At 32.5% G+C, this 19,679-nt stretch overlaps 2 protein-coding genes and 1 non-coding gene across 3 annotated transcripts; 1 reads left to right on the plus strand and 2 right to left on the minus strand.

Annotated features, from left to right (window-relative positions):
• Nucleotides 1-3,997: 3,997 nt before the first annotated feature.
• On the plus strand, nt 3,998-9,476 carry LOC118044167 (uncharacterized). The gene is made up of 7 exons (XM_035052354.2): nt 3,998-5,188; nt 6,718-6,834; nt 7,640-7,818; nt 7,902-7,995; nt 8,117-8,194; nt 8,303-8,404; nt 8,864-9,476. Exons 1-7 carry the CDS (start codon nt 4,697-4,699, stop codon nt 8,999-9,001), a joined length of 1,200 nt encoding a protein of 399 aa, XP_034908245.1. The 5' UTR covers nt 3,998-4,696; the 3' UTR covers nt 9,002-9,476.
• Nucleotides 9,477-14,794: 5,318 nt separating this feature from the next.
• TRNAI-AAU (transfer RNA isoleucine (anticodon AAU)) lies at nt 14,795-14,868 on the minus strand. The gene has a single exon. It is a non-coding gene; the product is annotated as a tRNA-Ile (tRNA).
• A 3,099-nt stretch (nt 14,869-17,967) lies between these two features.
• LOC118044165 (fasciclin-like arabinogalactan protein 7) lies at nt 17,968-19,679 on the minus strand. Its single transcript, XM_035052353.2, has 2 exons — nt 19,521-19,679; nt 17,968-18,938 (listed from the first exon to the last, which is right to left on the minus strand). Exon 2 carries the CDS (start codon nt 18,899-18,901, stop codon nt 18,104-18,106), a length of 798 nt encoding a protein of 265 aa, XP_034908244.1. The 5' UTR covers nt 18,902-18,938; nt 19,521-19,679; the 3' UTR covers nt 17,968-18,103.

The raw sequence follows: 19,679 nt of genomic DNA on the forward strand, positions 1-19,679 counted from the left end.
TCAAAATTAATAAAGGGTTAATTATTAACCTCCGACATAAAAATTTCAAACTAATGACTTTACATGCAAGAGTAACTTTTCCCAAATAGCGGTTTCGTTTTTACCACTCCCAATATAGAATAATTTCTATGCAATTATTCTACGATTTATAAATAAACCATACCAGGAGTAGCACTTGATTAGCAGTGTTTGGAAACGGCAGCAACATGCTATGGAATGGTGGCTTGTTTACCGGGTCAAATCAATATGTTTTTAAAAAATATTTGAACATAAATCTCATTTATCTTATAAGTATCATACTGAATCATATCATTTTTTTTTTAGGAATATGAGATATCTAAATCATACAAATAAAATAAAAAAATTTATTCATTAATAAAAAAAAAAAACATGAATGATGATGGGATTGATGTTGCGAATAGTTATTCAATTGATGATAAAAAAAAAAAAAAAATTTTGGTTCAGTTCTCTACCTTAATAAAAAAAAAAAAACTGATCAAATTCTATTGAATCTGATTCATAATAATTATTTATCAAAGAATATTTTTGTTTATCAAATGATTGAAGAGCTTGGAATAACCTATGATAGTTGATATTCATAAAAAGTATTTAATGAATTAAATATGTTTTTGCTTAAATTTTTTTCATGTTTTTAAATTTTCTTGATATATTAATACAACTATTATTATATTTTTAAATACTCTTTAAAAAAACTGAATTTACTTTAGCTATACTCTTCATAATTCAGATACGATCTTGTATTTTTATGAAAAGAAAAGGAAACTTGGTGGGTCCATGTCTAACAATAATATAAACGAGAAAGGACAGTAACCATGAATCTGGAGTAGAGAATTCAATAGTCTGGTGATGATTACAATTACAAATTGCAGTGAATTCACTCTTGAATTTAATAAACCGTCACTTTCTTTGATAATTAATAGAATGGTGTGTCGGTAGGGCACCCCCCCAAGATCTGCGAAAACATGGTAGCATGGATAGTTGCTTGCCACTTCCGTGAGGTCAACACCATAATTTATCCAAACATCTCAACATGGATCTCCACGAAATAGAGTAGTTGAGGGACCACTGAATGATTGTGGGGTGCTCCACTGCTCATACTTGTCAATTACCATTACAAACATATTTAAAAAAAATAAAAAATTATTTTTATTTTTATTTTTATTTCAAATTAGTATTTTTTTAATGTTTTTATATTATTTTAACACGCTGATATCAAAAACAATTTTTTAAAAATGAAAATATATTATTTTGATAAATTTTCGAGTGAAAAATATTTTTTCGCTATCATACTCTTAAATACCCCATAAAATATCAAAATTTTACAACTTCATTGAAATTTATTACAAAACACCAAATATCCCAAAAAAAAACACCCATAAAAACCAAAGAAATTCTATTAAAACTAGCTATGCAGCATAGTTCAATGTTATTTATGTTTAAAATGATGTTTTTTAAATACTTATATTTTTTATTTAAAATTTATTTTTATATATTTTTAATATACTAATATAAAAATAATTTTTAAAAAAAATAAAAAATATATTATTTTAATAAATATTTAAATAATAAATACTTTAAAAAATAATTATTATCATTCTATCAATCACCTTCTGGGTGGCTAGGAATGCAAACTAACTATCCGCTATAAAAACTTTATTACTTAGCTTCCAAGCTCTATAAATGCATAAGTTTTAATGGATTTCATGGATATCCCTTACCAAATTGAATTTGTCACGAATGAACCCTTCAACTAGATTAAAACGGGGCTAGCAAGCTTATATGATAACTTTATACGTGTCAGAACCTCCACAATCCACACAGATACCTCTTGAAGTGTGTGTGGTGGTTGGAGGGACTCTGTATGTATGTATGTATGTATGTATGTATGTATGTATATGTATACACATTAATTAATTAATTAATTAATTAAAGGTGAAGTGCAAGCAAACCAAGCATACCCTTTTTACTATTCTCCTTTATTTTTTTCCTTCGAGGATTATTATATCCTTTTCTCGGACGATCCTCCCGGGTGGGACCCACCGCTAGACAGGCCCATTTCCTTGTTAGAAGCCGGCCCATTTGACCCCCAAAACCCTGTTAATTTCCACTTGTCAATATTACAAACTCGTGGGTACATGAAAAACCTTAGCATCAGAAATACAAACCACACTTAATTTTAACAAAAAAAAAATTTGAAAATTTTTAGCAAGTGCCAAACAAGCACTTAGAGTAAATTATATTTTTTTCCACGTAGTTTAATCAAAGTTTTTATTATATTATTATAGTCTAAAATTTCTCAACATTTCACCTTTTACTATAAACCAACTAACAAAAACTTAAGGGATCATTTTGATAATCATTTTCGTTTTTTGTTTTTTCAAAAATAAAAAAGCTTGTTAGGTTAGATTTTTTTTGAAAAAACTATACTTTGTTTTCATTAGATACTTGAATTTAATACACATGTTATCCAAAATTGTGGAGTATAATTATATTTTTTATAAAATCCGATTATTTTATCTTGTTGATTTTAATTTAAGAGATTTTTAAATTTATTTTTTTTAGATATTTCAGACTTATTTTTTATTTTAGTTTTTGAGAGACTCTATTCTAATTCAAACTCAAATCTAATCTAATCTCTAATATTTTGAAACATAATCTAGATCTAACTCGTGGATACCTCTTATTTAATTCCAACCCAATCATTAAAAACAATCTTAACTTTATTTCAATTTGTTTCTCCATGCTTTTTGAATATAATTATTAATTATATTAGTGTTAGAATTTAATTTCATTCGGATCACTATCTATATTTTAAATTATAGATTAATTGTGTAAAAATAAGTTTAGAAAACTATTTTTTTATTTTAAAAGTTTTCAAAACTTATTATAGTTTTCATTTACTGAAAGCCAAAAAAAAAAAAAAATTGAAAACAATGACATGCCAAAACAGCCCTTAACTCATTCATATTTTTATTTTATTTTCTTCGTACTTTCTCTATTTATTCCTCTTAAATAACATGTTACAAAAACAATTGGAAACCTAAAAAAATCAAAAGTAAAATTTTAAAAGTATGCAATTTAATGATTAGAGGGAGTGTAGAAACTTGGAGTAATATTGAAAAGCTTTAAACCATAAAGGTAAAAGTGGAAAATTGATGAAATTATAAAAGAAAAACAGAAGTTTACCCTAAAAATGACCAAAAGGAGAGGGAACACGTGTGAAAAGGCTCCCACACATATAAGCTTGATAGGGGTGAGCAAATTCGGTTCGGTTTGATTTTTATCAAAAAAAATAACCAAACTGAAATTAAAAAAAAAAAAAAACCGAACCGAAACCGGTTCGAACCGGTCGGTTTCGATTCGTTCGGTTCGGTTTTTTAGGGAAAAAACCGGTTTGGTTCTATTTTTTCCGGTTTGGCTCGGTTTTTTTCCGGGTTTCGGTTTGGTTTTATAAGTCTAAAACCGATACCAAACCGAACCGGTCGATTTTTTCAAAATTTTAATTGATTTTTTTTCTCGGTTTGATTTTTCCAAGTTATTTTTTTCTTGATTTTTTTTGTTTTCTATATTTTTTACTCACCCCTGAAGCTGGAAAGTGAAACAACACAAGACAGATAAGGACTAGGAGTGGACATTTTGTAAGAATAGCAGTACTTTTCTGAAAGATCTAGCATGCTTGAGGAATTGATTTGAACTTTGGGAACGTTCTAACAAAAATGTTATTTTAATAGAAACAAAGTTACTAAGCAGACCCTCAAAACTAATGAACAGTTGCAGTTTCGTCCCTGCTCCTCACTTTCAAAAAATTTGATGATAATATAAGAATTGATTGTTTTTTTAGAATATTTTTTATTTAATAATATATTAAATTAATAATTTTTTATTTTTTTTAAAATTTATTTTTTTATATTATCATATCACCATATATAAAAAAAAAATTAATTAAAAAACAATTTTAAATTTTACTACCCTCAGTTTCGCCGCAATTCCAAGCGGACAGTTCATAAAAGATTCCATTTCTTCTCCTACACCTCAGGGAGAGAGTCCACCACCTATTTTCCCGTTAAATAAATCCCTCCCGTGTTTTATTTTCCCGTTAAAGCCTTGATTAACCGGAATAATCGGGTCTTTTTTTCTTTCAAATCCTTCCATTTTTTGGTTTTTCTAGAAAGACAGGAAGAAAACCCAGCAAACTCTTCAACCGTCATCATCCCTTCCTATCTCTCTGCATATCTCTCACCAGGAAGATCTGTTTTGTGGGTTCTGTCCGAACGAAACTGTGCTTTTCTTTCTTGGTCCCTCTTGTGGTTTCTTTTTATCTAGTGATTGAAAAGTTTAAACCTTTCTTTGTTTTCCTATATGAAATTTGGGTTTTTAAATTATTTATTTGGCTGAAGTTCTAAGCTTTTATTATTATTATTATTATTATTATTTATTATTTATGAATGAATGACACAAAGCGGTCTTCCATTTCCCCACTACTCATCTGAAGCCTATTCAATTTAAGATTCAAAATTGACCATTTCTTTATGTTTCCAAGCCATTTGTGGCCTTTTCACATTTGATAAAAGCAAAAGAGAAAAGCAGAGCCTCCTTCTTCCTACCTCTGTCACCACTTCTCTGGTTATCTTTGCTTTGTTGATCTATCAAACAAACAAACAAACATATATATAAAATGTACCATACACATAGCAAAAGGGAATTTTCCATAGGATTCCAACCTCAAATGCAAATATTGAGGCCAAGCATCCATTCCAGAAGGGCAAACTTAATGGTCAAATTCCAAGACCTTTATGGGTTCGCTGTGGAGGGGAATGTCGATGATGTTAATATATTGAATGAGGTTAGAGAGAAAGTGAGGCAACAAGGGAGGGTTTGGTGGGCTCTGGAAGCTAGTAAAGGTGCTAATTGGTATCTGCTGCCACATGTTTCTTCAATAACTGAAGGAATTGCACTCAAATCTTCTCTCAAATTGTCAACTTTAACCAATGCAATCACTTTGAAGAGGCTTATAAGGAAGGGGATACCCCCTGTGCTTAGGCCTAAGGTTTGGTTTTCGCTCTCTGGTGCTGCAAAGAAGAAGTCTACGGTGCCTGAGAGTTACTACAATGATTTGACTAAGGCTGTTGAAGGGAAGGTTACAGCAGCTACAAAGCAGATTGATCATGTGAGTCTTAATTTATGTTATCTTGCAATATGCCAAAGCGGGTTTTTATATAATTTGGATTGGTTTTCTGCGTTTATTTTGATTGAAAAATTATGGGGTTTGGTGTGACGGGCTTGGACGATTTTCTGCTGTTTTTGATTGTCAAAATATGATATTGGATTTGTTGGTTACTTTGGCTTGACTACCTGGTGTGAATCCCTTGGATTATTTTGAATTGCAATGATGGTTGTGGCCATGATGTGATTTTTTTTTTTTGCTGTCCTGCTTAAACCCTGATTTTTCAGATCTACTTGCTATATGACGAGCTCTGTTGAGGGGTCAAATTTGTTTTGAAAAGGTAGTTGTTTGCATCTTTATATTCATCAAACACTGAAAGTTCTTGTTTAGATTTGTAGGATTGATTTGGATGAGTGTTGATGCATGAGATGATAAAATGTTTTTTTAAGATCCTTGTTCCGATTGAACTTGGTGATTTTTTTGTGCCATCGAGAGTAGAGAAAAAGCAAATGCAATCGTGTTATTTGGTATTTATTTTTTTCATAACTGATCGGAGCAGATTATTGATAACAAAACCAGTCGATGGTTCATTCAAATTTTGATGTTCATAAGATGCTTAATAAGCATGGTGGAACATTACTAGTACAGGTAAACACAGGTGTGCTCCTAGAAACTTGTTTACCAACAGCACGTGCAGCATGATTACAATTCCATCTCACGTGTTCAAAGAAGAGGAATTTGTGTAGTTGCTTGGCTGCAAAATATCATGAACAATGGCTTCAATTTCCCAGGACCAAAAGCCTTGCACAATCACGTTTGCCACCTCTACGCAATCTGACTCCATCCCATATCAGTCCAGCCATCCTTTATCCAGCTTATAGCTGCCTTCATAGCCATAGCCTCCACGTCTTTGGAACTAGCAACAGAAGAACAATAGACAGCTTTAGAAAAAACCAAATGACCATGAGTATCTTGAATTACAAAACCTGTACCCCCATCCTTTTCAATTTGGCATTATTTTCTGTTGCGATTTTCAAACTCAAATTTTAAGAATCCATTGTTCCAACCAATTACTCTATGATGGATGATTTTATACTGTGTTCATCAAACAATCTTGGTCTATGTGCTTCTTTGATGTTTATTGTGCAAGACATTTTGCTGTCTCTTGTGCAAGACAAGTTGCTGACTGAACACATTGAATTGGGTTGGGGGGAGAGGGTTAAGAACCTTTTAGATGAACGAAAAAAAAACTTTTGAAGACTGTTTATTTAAGTACCTAATTGCTGTGCATCTTAGAGACCAAAAAATTTGTACAATGCTGGATATCAAGTAGAGTAATGATTGTGTAAATTTTCCATACAAGGGATCTAGTCATTGCTTCATTTTTTTTGATTTTTTTGTTCAAGCTTCAGTTACCTGGTCTTCACAGCAGCAAAATTATTGGACTGTTTCCCAATAATATTCCTTGCAGGTGTTGTTCATATTGCTATCAATTTTCTTTCTTCACTTTGTTAATTGGTTTTTGTTTCCAGGACCTGCCACGGACCTTTCCTGGTCATCCATGGTTGGACACTCAAGAGGGCCATGCTACACTCCGACGAGTTCTTGTTGGATATTCTTTTCGTGATTCAGATGTTGGCTATTGCCAGGTAGGTTCTCTATGGGGCTAATCATGAAAGGTGCAATTTTGCAATTACTGAGAATGTCAAATGAAGTAATTCAAAAACTCTTCCATGTTTCATCTTGCACACTTCGAATGGTCGGTAATAGTGCCCTTCCATTATTTTCTGTACATTTGGAAGCATAACTGCATGAGCTTAGCCTGGAATTCTTCCATATGGTTTGGCAACAGAGCAAGGTGAATCCTAACATTATTGTTCTGTTTAGCAAATCCAGAGTTATATCCTGACTTATTGTATCATAGTCAAATTCTGTCTGCACCTTGCTCTATTACTTGGCAGTGTAATGAGCTGATAGCCTCGACCTCTACTCTTTATGGTTGGTCTGTGTTTGTTTTGTTTCCCTATGAGTAGAGCTTCTAGATCAAATCAATCCTGATAGGTACTATTTGCTCGTGGTTTTCTTGATACTTTGTGTATTATCATATTCATCTGTTTTCAAATTATTCATGACAACATTGTATGATATTGCCCAGATATTCTTTGCACCACTTTGTAAAACATAAATGGTTTCCTTGTCATCTAGGAAATATCTCCATTTATATTTCCATGCTGGAAATATTGTTTCAATATGAATGGCTGGATAGTGTATATATCTTCTTGGACAGTTCATTTAAGGAACCAAAAAATGGTGCTAATAGGTGTCTACCAGCTAGGCAGTTACTGATTTCGTTTTTAAATTGGTCATGATTTAATTTCCTAGGTTGCCATTATTTAATTCTTAATTAAATAAATTGTAATTTATAAACGATAACTCTAATTATCTTTGGAACAGGGCTTAAATTATGTCGCAGCACTGTTGTTGCTTGTGATGAAAACAGAGGAAGATGCTTTTTGGATGCTGGCAGTTCTTCTGGAGAATGTCTTAGTGAATGACTGCTACACAAATAATTTGTCAGGGTGCCATGTTGAACAAAGAGTTTTCCAGGATTTGCTTGTTAAAAAGTGCCCAAGGTATTTTCCTTCTTATGAACTAGCTAGTCTGGCGTTTTAATTGTTCTCAATTTGCTAAGAAATTGGGAACAAAAACAATGCAGAATAGCTGCTCATTTGGAAGAACTAGAGTTTGATGTCTCCCTTGTTGCCACTGAATGGTTCCTATGCCTCTTCTCTAAGAGCTTGCCTTCAGAGGTTGGATCATCTCTCTTTCTCACTCACTTTCTATCTGGCGCATACACACTTTCCCGAGTATAATGACCCTGATGTTTTCTCTGATGACTAACAAATTTTCCCTTGTGCCTCTACTTTCCAGACAACTCTGCGGGTGTGGGACGTCCTCTTCTATGAGGGGGCAAAGGTTCTGTTTCATGTCGCTTTGGCTATTTTCAAGGTGCTAATGCTTTTGCAAATGCTGTTTGAATTTCTTTAAACAAGCTTAGAAGTTTCATGAACATCAATTAATATAATAATAATAATAAGTTAAGATTTGTGATTGCAGATGAAGGAAGAGGAGTTGCTTCTAACTCACCATGTTGGTGATGTTATTAACATATTACAGAAAACAACACATCACCTCTTTGATCCTGATGAACTACTGACGGTAAGATAGTTTAAGCCAGCCTCCCTATAGTTTTCAATTGATTGTTTCAAAGCACGTTTTTTTACTTTGACGAGGGAAAGGAGTAGAAGGAGAACGAGTCAGAACATGTTATAGAACGTAATTTGGGGAGGGTGGTGGATTATAAACCATAAGTCCAAGTTTTAATTAATAGTCAAAGAATGATGGGGCTTCTCTTAATTTTTATCCTACTTAACTTGTCAAACAACCCACTGGATTTATTATTAGTTTCTCAGGCTATGATCATAAAATTGCTTTCAGTATTATTTTGCCTCCATCTGGATCTATTCCCATCTTCTTGTCCTATCTTGTTCCATCTGGATCTATTCCCATCTTCTTGTCCTATCTTGTTCTGTAATGCCATCATCGAATTCATTCATTATAACCTAGAACTTTGAATGTAATCTCCCCCCATTCAATAAAATATAAAAAATCTTGCAGGTGGCATTTGATAAGATAGGTTCTATGACAACCAACACTATATCAAAGGAAAGGAAGAAGCAGGAACCAGCAGTAATGGCAGAGCTGGATCAAAGATTGAGAAGACTAAACTCAGTCAAAATGGATGATGACAAATAGCACTGCTTTTAACAACTTGATCTGAATCGGTGTATATATAACACAATCCTAGAAGAGGTGTTTGTTGCCCCCGAGGAGAATATTTTATGAATTCCACCTTCTCTCTGCAAGGGAAGGACAGTAAAGAGAGTGTATTGTTTGCAAGCAAGGATGTTGTTGAAGGTGGCTGGATGTAAATTTGGGCTTGTTTTGACGCAAGCATTTAAATCAATGCAAGCCACATATTGCTGGCTTTCTTACCGCCCCTGCAATTTTGAGTTCTCATGTTGTCGGAGATTCTTTTGTTCCCTTGAATCACGGACTCTTGTGCTCAACCCAAGGTGAAGTTCACTAATGTTATTATCCAACTGTTAAGAATAAAATGGCAGTGACAATGGAAGGCAAGTGCATAAAGGATCGCATGTGTTTTTAGGGATTATATAGTTTAATCTGAACTTAATGGATATCGACCTGAATAAATAAGTATTTTACGTGTTCTATAATCTTATTGATAGATTCAGACTTAACCCAACTCGATCAACCTATATATTTTGTGAAAGTGAACACAACCTCCTTCCGTTGAAGGAGAAGAGACAAAAGAGCTAGGTTATATAATATTCAGCCCGATGAGAGGCGTGGAAGCTGCTACTGTAAACGGCAATGGCGTTCCCATTAAACAATTATGACAGTAAGAACAACTGTTTAAACTCCCATACTCAGTTCTCGAGAGCACCATTCCACTAGCATAATGGGGTTCCGGTGGTTTGGTCTCCAAATTGTTACGCAGGTCAGTGCAATTATTTGGGGAATTGATCGGAGATGTATCCATGTCGACGGACATATCATCATACTCCAATGTTATAGCTTTATCATGTTCTCCCATTAAGACTACCACAGTACTGCTTCTTCCCTTATTTTGCATCCCATTCAGATTCCCACGGGAATGTTTCCAATGGTCACTCTCCTAACCCCTGCTGTCGCCATAACCAGAACAGCCTTCTCTCTGCTCGCCAGTGACTGGCGCTCTGATTCCCTCCGGTACACTTCTGCAGTTTCCTTGCGGGACACCAGGTGGATTAGGGAAACCATGAACTCTAAGATGATACTTAGTGAACAAAAGAGAATTTATGAGTAATTTTAGGTATAACAAACTTTAAGATGATTATTTGGGTGATAAAAAAGGATTCATTATCTTGGATAAATTAAAAAATATATATATATATATATATATATATTTTTTTTTTCTTTTTAAATAGTATTGATTATGAAATATTTGATAAATATGAAATGAAATTTGAAAAGAATTTGAAATCTTATTCAAACGATTAATGATTATCATATAGAGAATAAACATGATTTAACATGACAGTCATATTTAATAATTTAATATTAAATCAAAATATTATTGATAAAAGGTTATTATTTACACTAAAAAGCCGGTCATATGAATTTTAAAGTCAAGCCATTAATGAATTTTTTAATATTTGAGAGATCATAACACCTTACTAGACGATGTAACTGATCTTTAAATAAAAATTAATTAATTTTTTAATTGATAATAAATTAAATTATTAATTTATTTAATTCTATTTAATTAAAAATATAATTTATTTTTGGTCCAACATATTAAGAACCTAATGAGTCACACACATATTAAGAACCATTAATCAGAAATTAAATTGGGATGATTTAATTAAGTATGATTTGCTTAAAATATATATTAGAAATTAAGAACTATAATATAATTAATACATAAATTATATTTCTAGATCTAAAAATATCAAGTGAGAATTTGATTGAGTTAATTTCTAAAATTATCATGAATTAATATATAAATAATATTTTATCAATTTATAAGATTTCTCAAATTTCTCTATAAATAGTAAGCTATGTATCTTATTTTTTAGAGGTTGTTTGTTAGATAGAAAAATTATATAAATATAAAATTAGAGCTAACATTCAAGGTATAGGAATTTTTTTTTTTTTAAATAAGAATTTAGAAATTTTTTATTGGAAGGTTCATGTGAATTACCAAATGAACAATTAAAATATTATAAAGATCAAAAAACCGTTTCTTTTTGCAAACAAATAAGGAGACTTAATTTGTAGATCCTATGTTGTATCAAAATGGCAAATTATATGTACGAATTTGATTGTATATTCTTTATATTTATAGACAGTTCATCAAACTACCTTAATTGTTTATAGAAATTATAGGCAAGTTGCCATGTTAAACTTGCCGAGAGTCATGTGACAGTCAAGTGACCCTCATAAGAACCTCAAATCGGGGAAAAACAGAAGTTTGAGAAGAACATGTACGATTTATTTGCTTTTCAATTTTCTTTTAAAGCGTGTTTGTTTGCAGGAAAATGAATTCCTGGAATTCACTTTTCTTATTTTCTCATGTTTGGTAACCATTTGGAAAAGCAGTCAACGGAATCTAAATTCCAGTCAAACTTAAGAAAACAATGCTTTGAAAGGAAAATGTTTTCCTTCTGTTAAAGAAAGGAAAACACTTTCCTTTTTTTTTCTCTGTTCATTTTCCCAAATACTACAATCTCTCTTTCTATTTTATTTCATCAAAACCAAATAATCCGTTCATTTCCTTTTTTTTCCTTTTTTTTGCCTCTGGAGTCGCAGCTAACACTAGCCTGGAAGACGGCGATTATGAAGGTGCAGTGGCTGGCCAAAGTTTGCTCTCTCCTCTGTATAATCTCCCTCCCTCTATTTGTTGCTTTTTTTTCTTTAATCTTCTCTGTTTCCTTGAGAAGAAACAGAGCAACGAAAGTCAGTTTATTTTCTCCTCTCCCCCCCCCCGTTTCACTGGTTTTTTTGTGTCTGGGTTTAGTCTCTCCCTCTCTTTTGGTTCTGCTCTCCTCTCCTTCGTTGCTTTTTTTCTTCACCTCCTCTGTTTCCTTGAGAAGAAACAGAGGAACGAAAAGCCCGTTTATTTTCTCCTCCCCCACCCTTTCGTTTCTGTGATCCTCTTCTGTGGTCTTTCGTTCTCTGGCTTTTATAGCCAAAGAACAATGTCATTTCATCCATTGATTGCAGGTGTAATGGTGGCGGCGGGCGGCTGAACGGTTGAGGAAGATGAACAGTGTCTAGAAACGGCACTGTTTTTGGTGTTTAATGGTTATTTTCAGTTTGGCCCTTGAAGTTTTAACAGTTTTGTAATTAAGCTCCTGGTTAAATTGTAATTGGCCCCCTGTATTTGCGTGAAAATTTCAATGTAGTCCTTGGATTTTAATTGTGCAATTTTGACCCCAAACTTTAATAGTTCTTCAATTAAGTCCCTGCTTTAATTAATTTAATTAAATCCAAGTCCAATTAAGTCTAAAAAATTATCGATTCTCCAATTAAACTCTTAATTGGATTAATTAAATTAATTCCAAGCTTAATTAAGTCTCAAAACTTATCGATTCTCCAATTAAACCCTTAATTGGATTAATTAAATTAATTCCAAGCTCAATTAAGTCTCAAAACTTATCAATTCTCCAATTAAACCCTTAATTGTATGAATATAGGATATAATAAAAAAAAATTCATCATTATACATTTTATTTTTTATTTTTTTTTATTGTAAGTGATTAAATATTTTATATTAAATATTTTATATATATTAGATAAATTTGAAAAAAAAATTAATTCATTAATAAATTATTTTCCAGTTCATTTTCCATAACACAAACAAACACTAAAAAGTGTTTTCCAGTTCATTTTCCATAACACTATCAAATATCGGAAAATACTTTTTTGGAATTCACTTTCCAAAAAAAATTTACTTTTCTACAAATAAACGGAGCCTTAATTATTGAGAAGTTCTTTCTTTCAAAATTGGAAGGGTATCTCACATCCAAATTTAGCACGACCTGCACATCGAAATTCGAGACCATGAATTACAGCTGAAGTAAGAGGTGGGATTGGCTGTGAACAGGAAAGAAACCTGTGACCATATTGGAACTCACAGGGATGTTCCAGCCCCAGGCACGGGGACTGATTCACAAGCAAAGACATGGATTCTGAACGGGCATTCAAAGTTTCACGGGCACTCGCCAGATGTTGCTACCGGAAAAGCCAGTAGATCTTGGTGAATCATTGGGTAGGGACGATGTGACAGGCCTTGGAGTGTTCTTCGCAGCAGGCGCTCTAATGGCTGAATATGGAAAATCAATTTCTAATATGAAGTTTGTTATCCAGGGTTTTGGAAACGTGTAAGCTTTTTCCTGTTTAAAAAAAAAAAAAAAAATCCCTATTCTCTGATGCAAAGTCGGATCCCATTACGGATTTTTCTTTTCCTCTTCCTACTAGCTGTTCTTCCAGCGTTAGACAGAGCTGTAAGAAAGAAAAATCAGTTTACTTACCGTTTAAAATCATGAATGGGGTTGGTAAAAATTTAATATTTTCTATAATTTTCATAATTGTACATGTTGGTCATTTTAGATAAAAAAAAAAAATTTAAAGTTTTACATTTTGGTCAAAGCTGTTGTTTATTATTCATGTATAAAGATACAATTTATTTGATCCTTAAAATCCGTAATTATTTTAAATGGGATATTGAACTTTGATTCTATTATTTGATTTGATAAATATCAATTAAAATTAGTCTTTATATTTCAAATTTTGCCTATTATATTTTTTTTTTCACAATAAAAATAAATTTATTTATTGTGAAAATTTAATATGATCAAATTAAATTTTAGACAAAAAAAAATATATTTAAAGTATAAAACCCTTTCAACCATATATTCGAGACATTTTTACTTATTTTTAAATGTAAGTGAACTTGTCTTGAGGGAGTGTAAAAACAAAAATCTTCTACCAATCAAATTTCTCCATGTGTTATTTTTATTTTATTTTTACATAAAAAAATAAATAAATGACATGAAAAATGAATGAACCTTTATATATTTGTTGATCAATGAAAGGTTTACACATGAAATTTAACCTTAGAGCCTCTATAAATCTGAGCCTTATCATAGATAAAAAAAAAAAAAAATTCTTTGAGATAAAAATTTTTCTTTAAAATAAGATCTTCAAGCAAGGAAACTCTCTCAAAAACTCTCAAACCTTCTTCGTCTATGTTTGAAGTCTAAAGTAAACGAAACTCTATTTAGTGAAGTCTAAATATAGCATAAGATTTCTTCAATATAGAAGAGGAAAGAGCACTTGATAAGTACTTTTGATATTCTATTATTATTCTCCCATAGTTTTCATACATTGCTTGATAAATTTATATACACTATCATTGTTTAATTTTGCAAGAACAGGTTTCTCATTGAAACTATAGCGGTTGTTCTTGGATAGCTACTATAACTGTGGTTTCTATATTACATAGTTGTTTCAATAAATAATAACCACAATTGCAGCCTTGATGTACTCTGTATAATTCAAGGCAGAGTGTTATCTCTTGTTCCTGATTGCAGGCTTATGTTGCAGCTATAATTTGCAGGATTAAAGGGTAGTGATGTACTTCATTGAAGACTTTCTTTTTTATTAAAAATAAATCAAAAATAATTTTCAAAACATCAATTATCAAATCTCACTATGCAATATACTTCTAAATTCATGCTCTTGATCCTAATTAATTAAGCAAACACATAAAAAATTTACAGAGAAAACTGAAAACTTTCAGTTTCATAATTTATAATAAGAAAAGAAACATATAACTAATTAAAAGAGTAGATTCAAACATCTTTTTTTTTTTTTTAACATATTTGGAAAAATCATTCGACGCTGGCCCATGCAGGTTTCGAACCGCACGTGCCAAATATATGAATATTTGTGAACAGTGTTTTTCTTAAAAAAAAATGCTGGCCCATGCAGGTTTCGAACCTGCGACCTTCGCGTTATTAGCACGACGCTCTAACCAACTGAGCTAATAGGCCATTTTGGATTAAGGGCTCAATATTTTATATATCTATAAATAGTATTGTTTTTGGGTCTAGATTTATTCTTGACCAGATGTTCCATAAATGAGAGAAGGGGTCGGGTCTGATGTGATTCTGTAAGCATATCATATAGAGATATCCTTCAACTCTATGTTCCCATGGCTATGAATATTTGATTTAAGAAACTTTTTGCGCATTAGCAGCAGCAGATCTATGAATATTTACTTTGTAATATGAGGTAGCGATTGATTACTATTCTTCAGATAAAAAAAAAACCAAGTTAGTAGAAACAAAAATATATTTGATTAAAAAAATAGAGATATAAAAATAAATTTATTTTTAAGATAATCTTAAAATGAATTTTTATATTTTCAGAATGGAAGGTACAAAAAGAACATATCTTTATAGATAATATTTATTTAGTTTTATTTCTAATATATCCTTGTAAAAAACTTTCAATCTCAAAATTATCTAACTAAGATATATAAGGATAAAACATATTATTATTATAGTTTTAAAATCTAACTCGGGAGTCGATCCAAAGCAAATCTTGGGTCACTAGGTGAGGTCTGGGTCACGAGTCGTGTTGACTCGAGTCAATATAAAAATAAAAATAGTTATTATTATAGTTTTAAAACCCGACTCAAGGGTCGATCAAATCATGATAAGGCTCAGGTTATGTGTTAGGAAAATCAACATAAGACAAAAATGATTATTATTAAAGTTTTAAAACTTGATTTGAGGGTCAACTCGAAATAAGACCTAGGCCATCAATTATGAGGGTCAACTAGGTCAATGTAAGGATAAAAATTGTTATTATCATAGTTTTAATACCTGACTTGAGGGTTAACCAAGGTAATGCCCAAATCACGAGTTGAGAGGATCAACACAGATTAACCTGAGTTATTGCATAGATAAAAATGATTATTATCATAATTTTAAAACCTGACTCAAGAGTCGATCTAAGACAAGGTTTAGATCAGTGGTCAAGAGGGTCGACCCAACTGACCCAAAAAAATGAGAAATAATTAAAGAAAAATTATTTTGATCAAATTTGTTTTTTCAAAAAATTTAATGGGTTTTTAACCCTTGTTTTATCCCGGATTGATCTAGATTTTTTATTAAGTCAGATCGAGTCAATCTTTCCTTTATTTATTTTTAAACATGGACTAGTTTAGGTTTAGGTCAACCAATCAGGCCGCTCTTGATTTTATAATATTATTAATTTCAACACTCAATATAAATTAAAGTGTGTGTGTGTGTATATATATATTAAAATATGCAAGTCTTACAACAATATAAACTAAAGGTAAAATAATTTTTTAATATTTTATTATGTCTTATTTATTATAATTGATACAAAAATAATAATTTTTTTTATACGTTACCACTAAATACAATTATATATATATATATATATATATTATTTTATGTTCTCTATTTTCATTGTTTTTGTATCTTCTATCCTATATCTGTAATCAAATGTCATCTTAATAAGAGGATTTACTTTAGAGGTTGTGTGTTCGTAGTTTTCTTTTAAAAATCAAGATTTGAGTTTTATATATATATATGCAAAGGGAGAAGTTTGCCCGCCCGATTATATATCATGGTACTCGAAAAGTGATAGACATGGTCACGCTAGGCTATCCTTTTACCTTTTTTGGTGACCCTTTGCCACCCCCGTGAAATTATTTGTTGTAGGTGGTGGCATAATGGGTGGTCCATATACGATTAATAAGTGTGTGGCCTCATGTTTTTTAGCATTAGAAAAAGAAGTCCAATGGAGTTTTAAATAAAACCTGACTCAAGGTATAACCAGGTTAACATTCAAGTTATGTGTTAGGAAAGTTAATAAAAAAAAAAAAAATAATTATTATAAAAATTTTAAAATTTTATTTGATAGTAAACCCAGAGCGAAATCCAAGTCATGGATCATAAGGGTTAACTAAGGTAAATGTAAGAATAACAATTATTATTATTATAGTTTTAATACTCGATTCGAGAGTTAACTAGGACAATGTCTAAGTCATGGGTCGAGAGGTTTAACACAAGTTGACCTGAGTTAACGCATAAATAAAAATTATTATTATAATAATTTTAAAATTTGACTCAAGAGTCGATTTAAAATGAAATTTAGATAGCTAGTTGGGAGAATCAACTTGATTGATCCAAAAAAATAAAACATCTTTGACTAAATTTATTTTCTTTCAAAAATCAAGATTTGAGTTTTAATAATAATTGCATGGTGTTTTTATATATATATATATATATATATATAATCATGCAAAGGGAGAAGGTTGCCCGCCCGATTATATATATATATCATGGTACTCGAAAAGTGATAGACATGGCCACGCTAGGCTATCCTTTTACCTTTTTTGGTGACCCTTTGCCACCCCCGTGAAATTATTTGTTGTGGGTGGTGGCATAATGGGTGGTCCATTTTCGAGGATCAATGAGTGTGTTGGCCTCGTGTTTTTTAGCATTAGAAAAGGAAGTCCGATGGAGTCTTGAATACTCCAGCATTGATCAATTTGGTCTCTACCATTAACAGGATTTATGTTTTCTCGGTCTATGGATTAGGGATCTTCTCACATCCAAGAAGATCCAGGTATCATAACTTGACAGCGTACCAAATTTCAAGAGTTTAAGCTTTGCAACTGTAGTATTTTTTTTATATAACTTTATATATCCGAGCCAGTTTACGTACATTACGATTAATTTCTGAATTCACTGAACATCCTCCAAGTCCAATAAACAAATAAGACCTGTAAAAATAACAGGCACATACAAAGAAGATCGAAGCCAGGTACAGAAGAAAAGAACAAGTCCCTTCCCTTATTAGACCACGATATCAAATGCGAGAGCAGTATTTCTGTTAATGGTGGTTGGTGCCTTAGAAATATTATAAAGTTTCCAGCATCTACCGGTGAGCAATCATTTTTCACCTCAAAAATGCAATGTCATATACTTCTCAGCCTCTTCTCACTTCTGCAAACACTTGGGGCCATAAAGTTCCAGACATGATAAGAACATCATAATTACTAATTGGCTCAAAATAAACTATGAATCAAGAAGATGATACTCTACTTCGGATGGAAATAAAAACTCATGCCCACATGCATAAATTGAATGGAAAATATGATCAAAAAATGGTTTTAAATCAAAGCAAATGGCAAAATCCAGATGTAGCCTCTTCACATAGAATAATACACATCAAGGAACTCCTCCCCTACAAGAACACGACCAGCACACCTATGAGTGCCAAAACCAATTGACTCCAAATATCTACACCAAAGATCCTGTAAGAAGAATTTGGAGGGGAAATCCCTGGAGCGCTCCCATCTCCAGTCCCGTCAGATGATGGAGAATCTGCAGCAAGGCTGGTTTCAGGGGCCGGGGCCGGGGCTGGAGGTATATCAGTACCAAATATCGCCTCAGGAAGGAGGACTTTGTCAACTTGATAAACTGCAACGGGATCAGTTGAATGCACACTACTGCTAACTTTTGTTTTTGACCATCCTGAATCGAGGTGCACGGTCCCAGACACATCTGTGAAATTCAAAGCATATCCGCCTGCACCAGCAAACGTGCTAACAGGGCTCACTTGGCTAAGGTTCTTGAAATCAGCCAAGGAGTAATAGTGCGGCAAGGCATGGAAAAGAATGAGTTGCTTCAGCTGGTCTTGAGTTAGGTTTGACAAAGAAGGCTTCTTAAGATTCTTGAAGGCATCATCTTTTGGGACGAACATGGTAATGCCTTCGTCAGTGTTGTTGGCTTGGTTTTGGAAGGTGTCAACGACCTTAGTGGATTCAAGGTAGCTAAGGAAGGTGTCGAATGGGCCAGCAACAGAGAGCAAATCAGTGAGGCTAACGTAAGGAGGTGTTGGTGCTGGTGCTGGTGCTGGTGATGACGACGGAGTTGGGGTTGGGGTCGGTGCTGGAGGACTGGCTGCCGTTTGAGCATATGCTACTGGAGTGCACAAAAACAACAGCGTGCTACTAAACATAATAATCATGGAAAACTCCATGTTTTTTTTCTTCTTCTTAACAAAATTCTCTAAATTCCTGCAAGAATCAAATCAAAATCCCATCGTTGATTATATCTCAAATTACGATCACAAATCCTTCAACGGCAAACCAATACAAATCCACAGTATGAGCAGAAAAACTTGCTAATTGAGGAAATCAAAACCAGCATTTCAAAATCCAGGTAATTAAGATTCCCAAATCCATAAAACCCAAGTCACCAAATCTTTGTAATGACAATAGAAAAGAAATAGCATGCATAAATAGCAGGGATGAAATACCATACACAATCTGCTAAATCCCCAGATGATCAAAATCCCGTTTCAGAGTACACTACAGCTTGTCCTTTTTTAAGGAAAAACAGTGTTACATTTGATGTTTTCCTTTCTCTTTCATCTCTATAAGTTTGCAAAAGCAAGTCAAAAAAAAGTTTGCTAGACAAAAAGAGGAGAAGGAAAACCAGCACCACACAATGTAGTTGAACATAGAGAAAATAAACAGATCTAGATCAGCTCATTCCAACATTCCAATGGCACTTACCATGACCAGTTAGCATTTTTAACAAGAAAAAGAAAAGAAGAAGAAGAAGAAGAAGAATCAGCAGCTATGAAGTGCACTAACCTGACCAAGAATTCAGAGAGAAATGGTTGTGTTTAGAGGATACCAAATTGCCAATGCTAACAATGACGCAGCACAAAATGAAATGAGCTGACACTGCATATTTAAAGATGGATTTATGACTAGCAAAGAGTTGATAAAAGAAAATAAGAAGGGTGGGGT

The sequence above is a fragment of the Populus alba genome, chromosome 2, assembly GCF_005239225.2.
Source record: "Populus alba chromosome 2, ASM523922v2, whole genome shotgun sequence".
Classification (NCBI taxonomy): Eukaryota; Viridiplantae; Streptophyta; class Magnoliopsida; order Malpighiales; family Salicaceae; genus Populus; species Populus alba.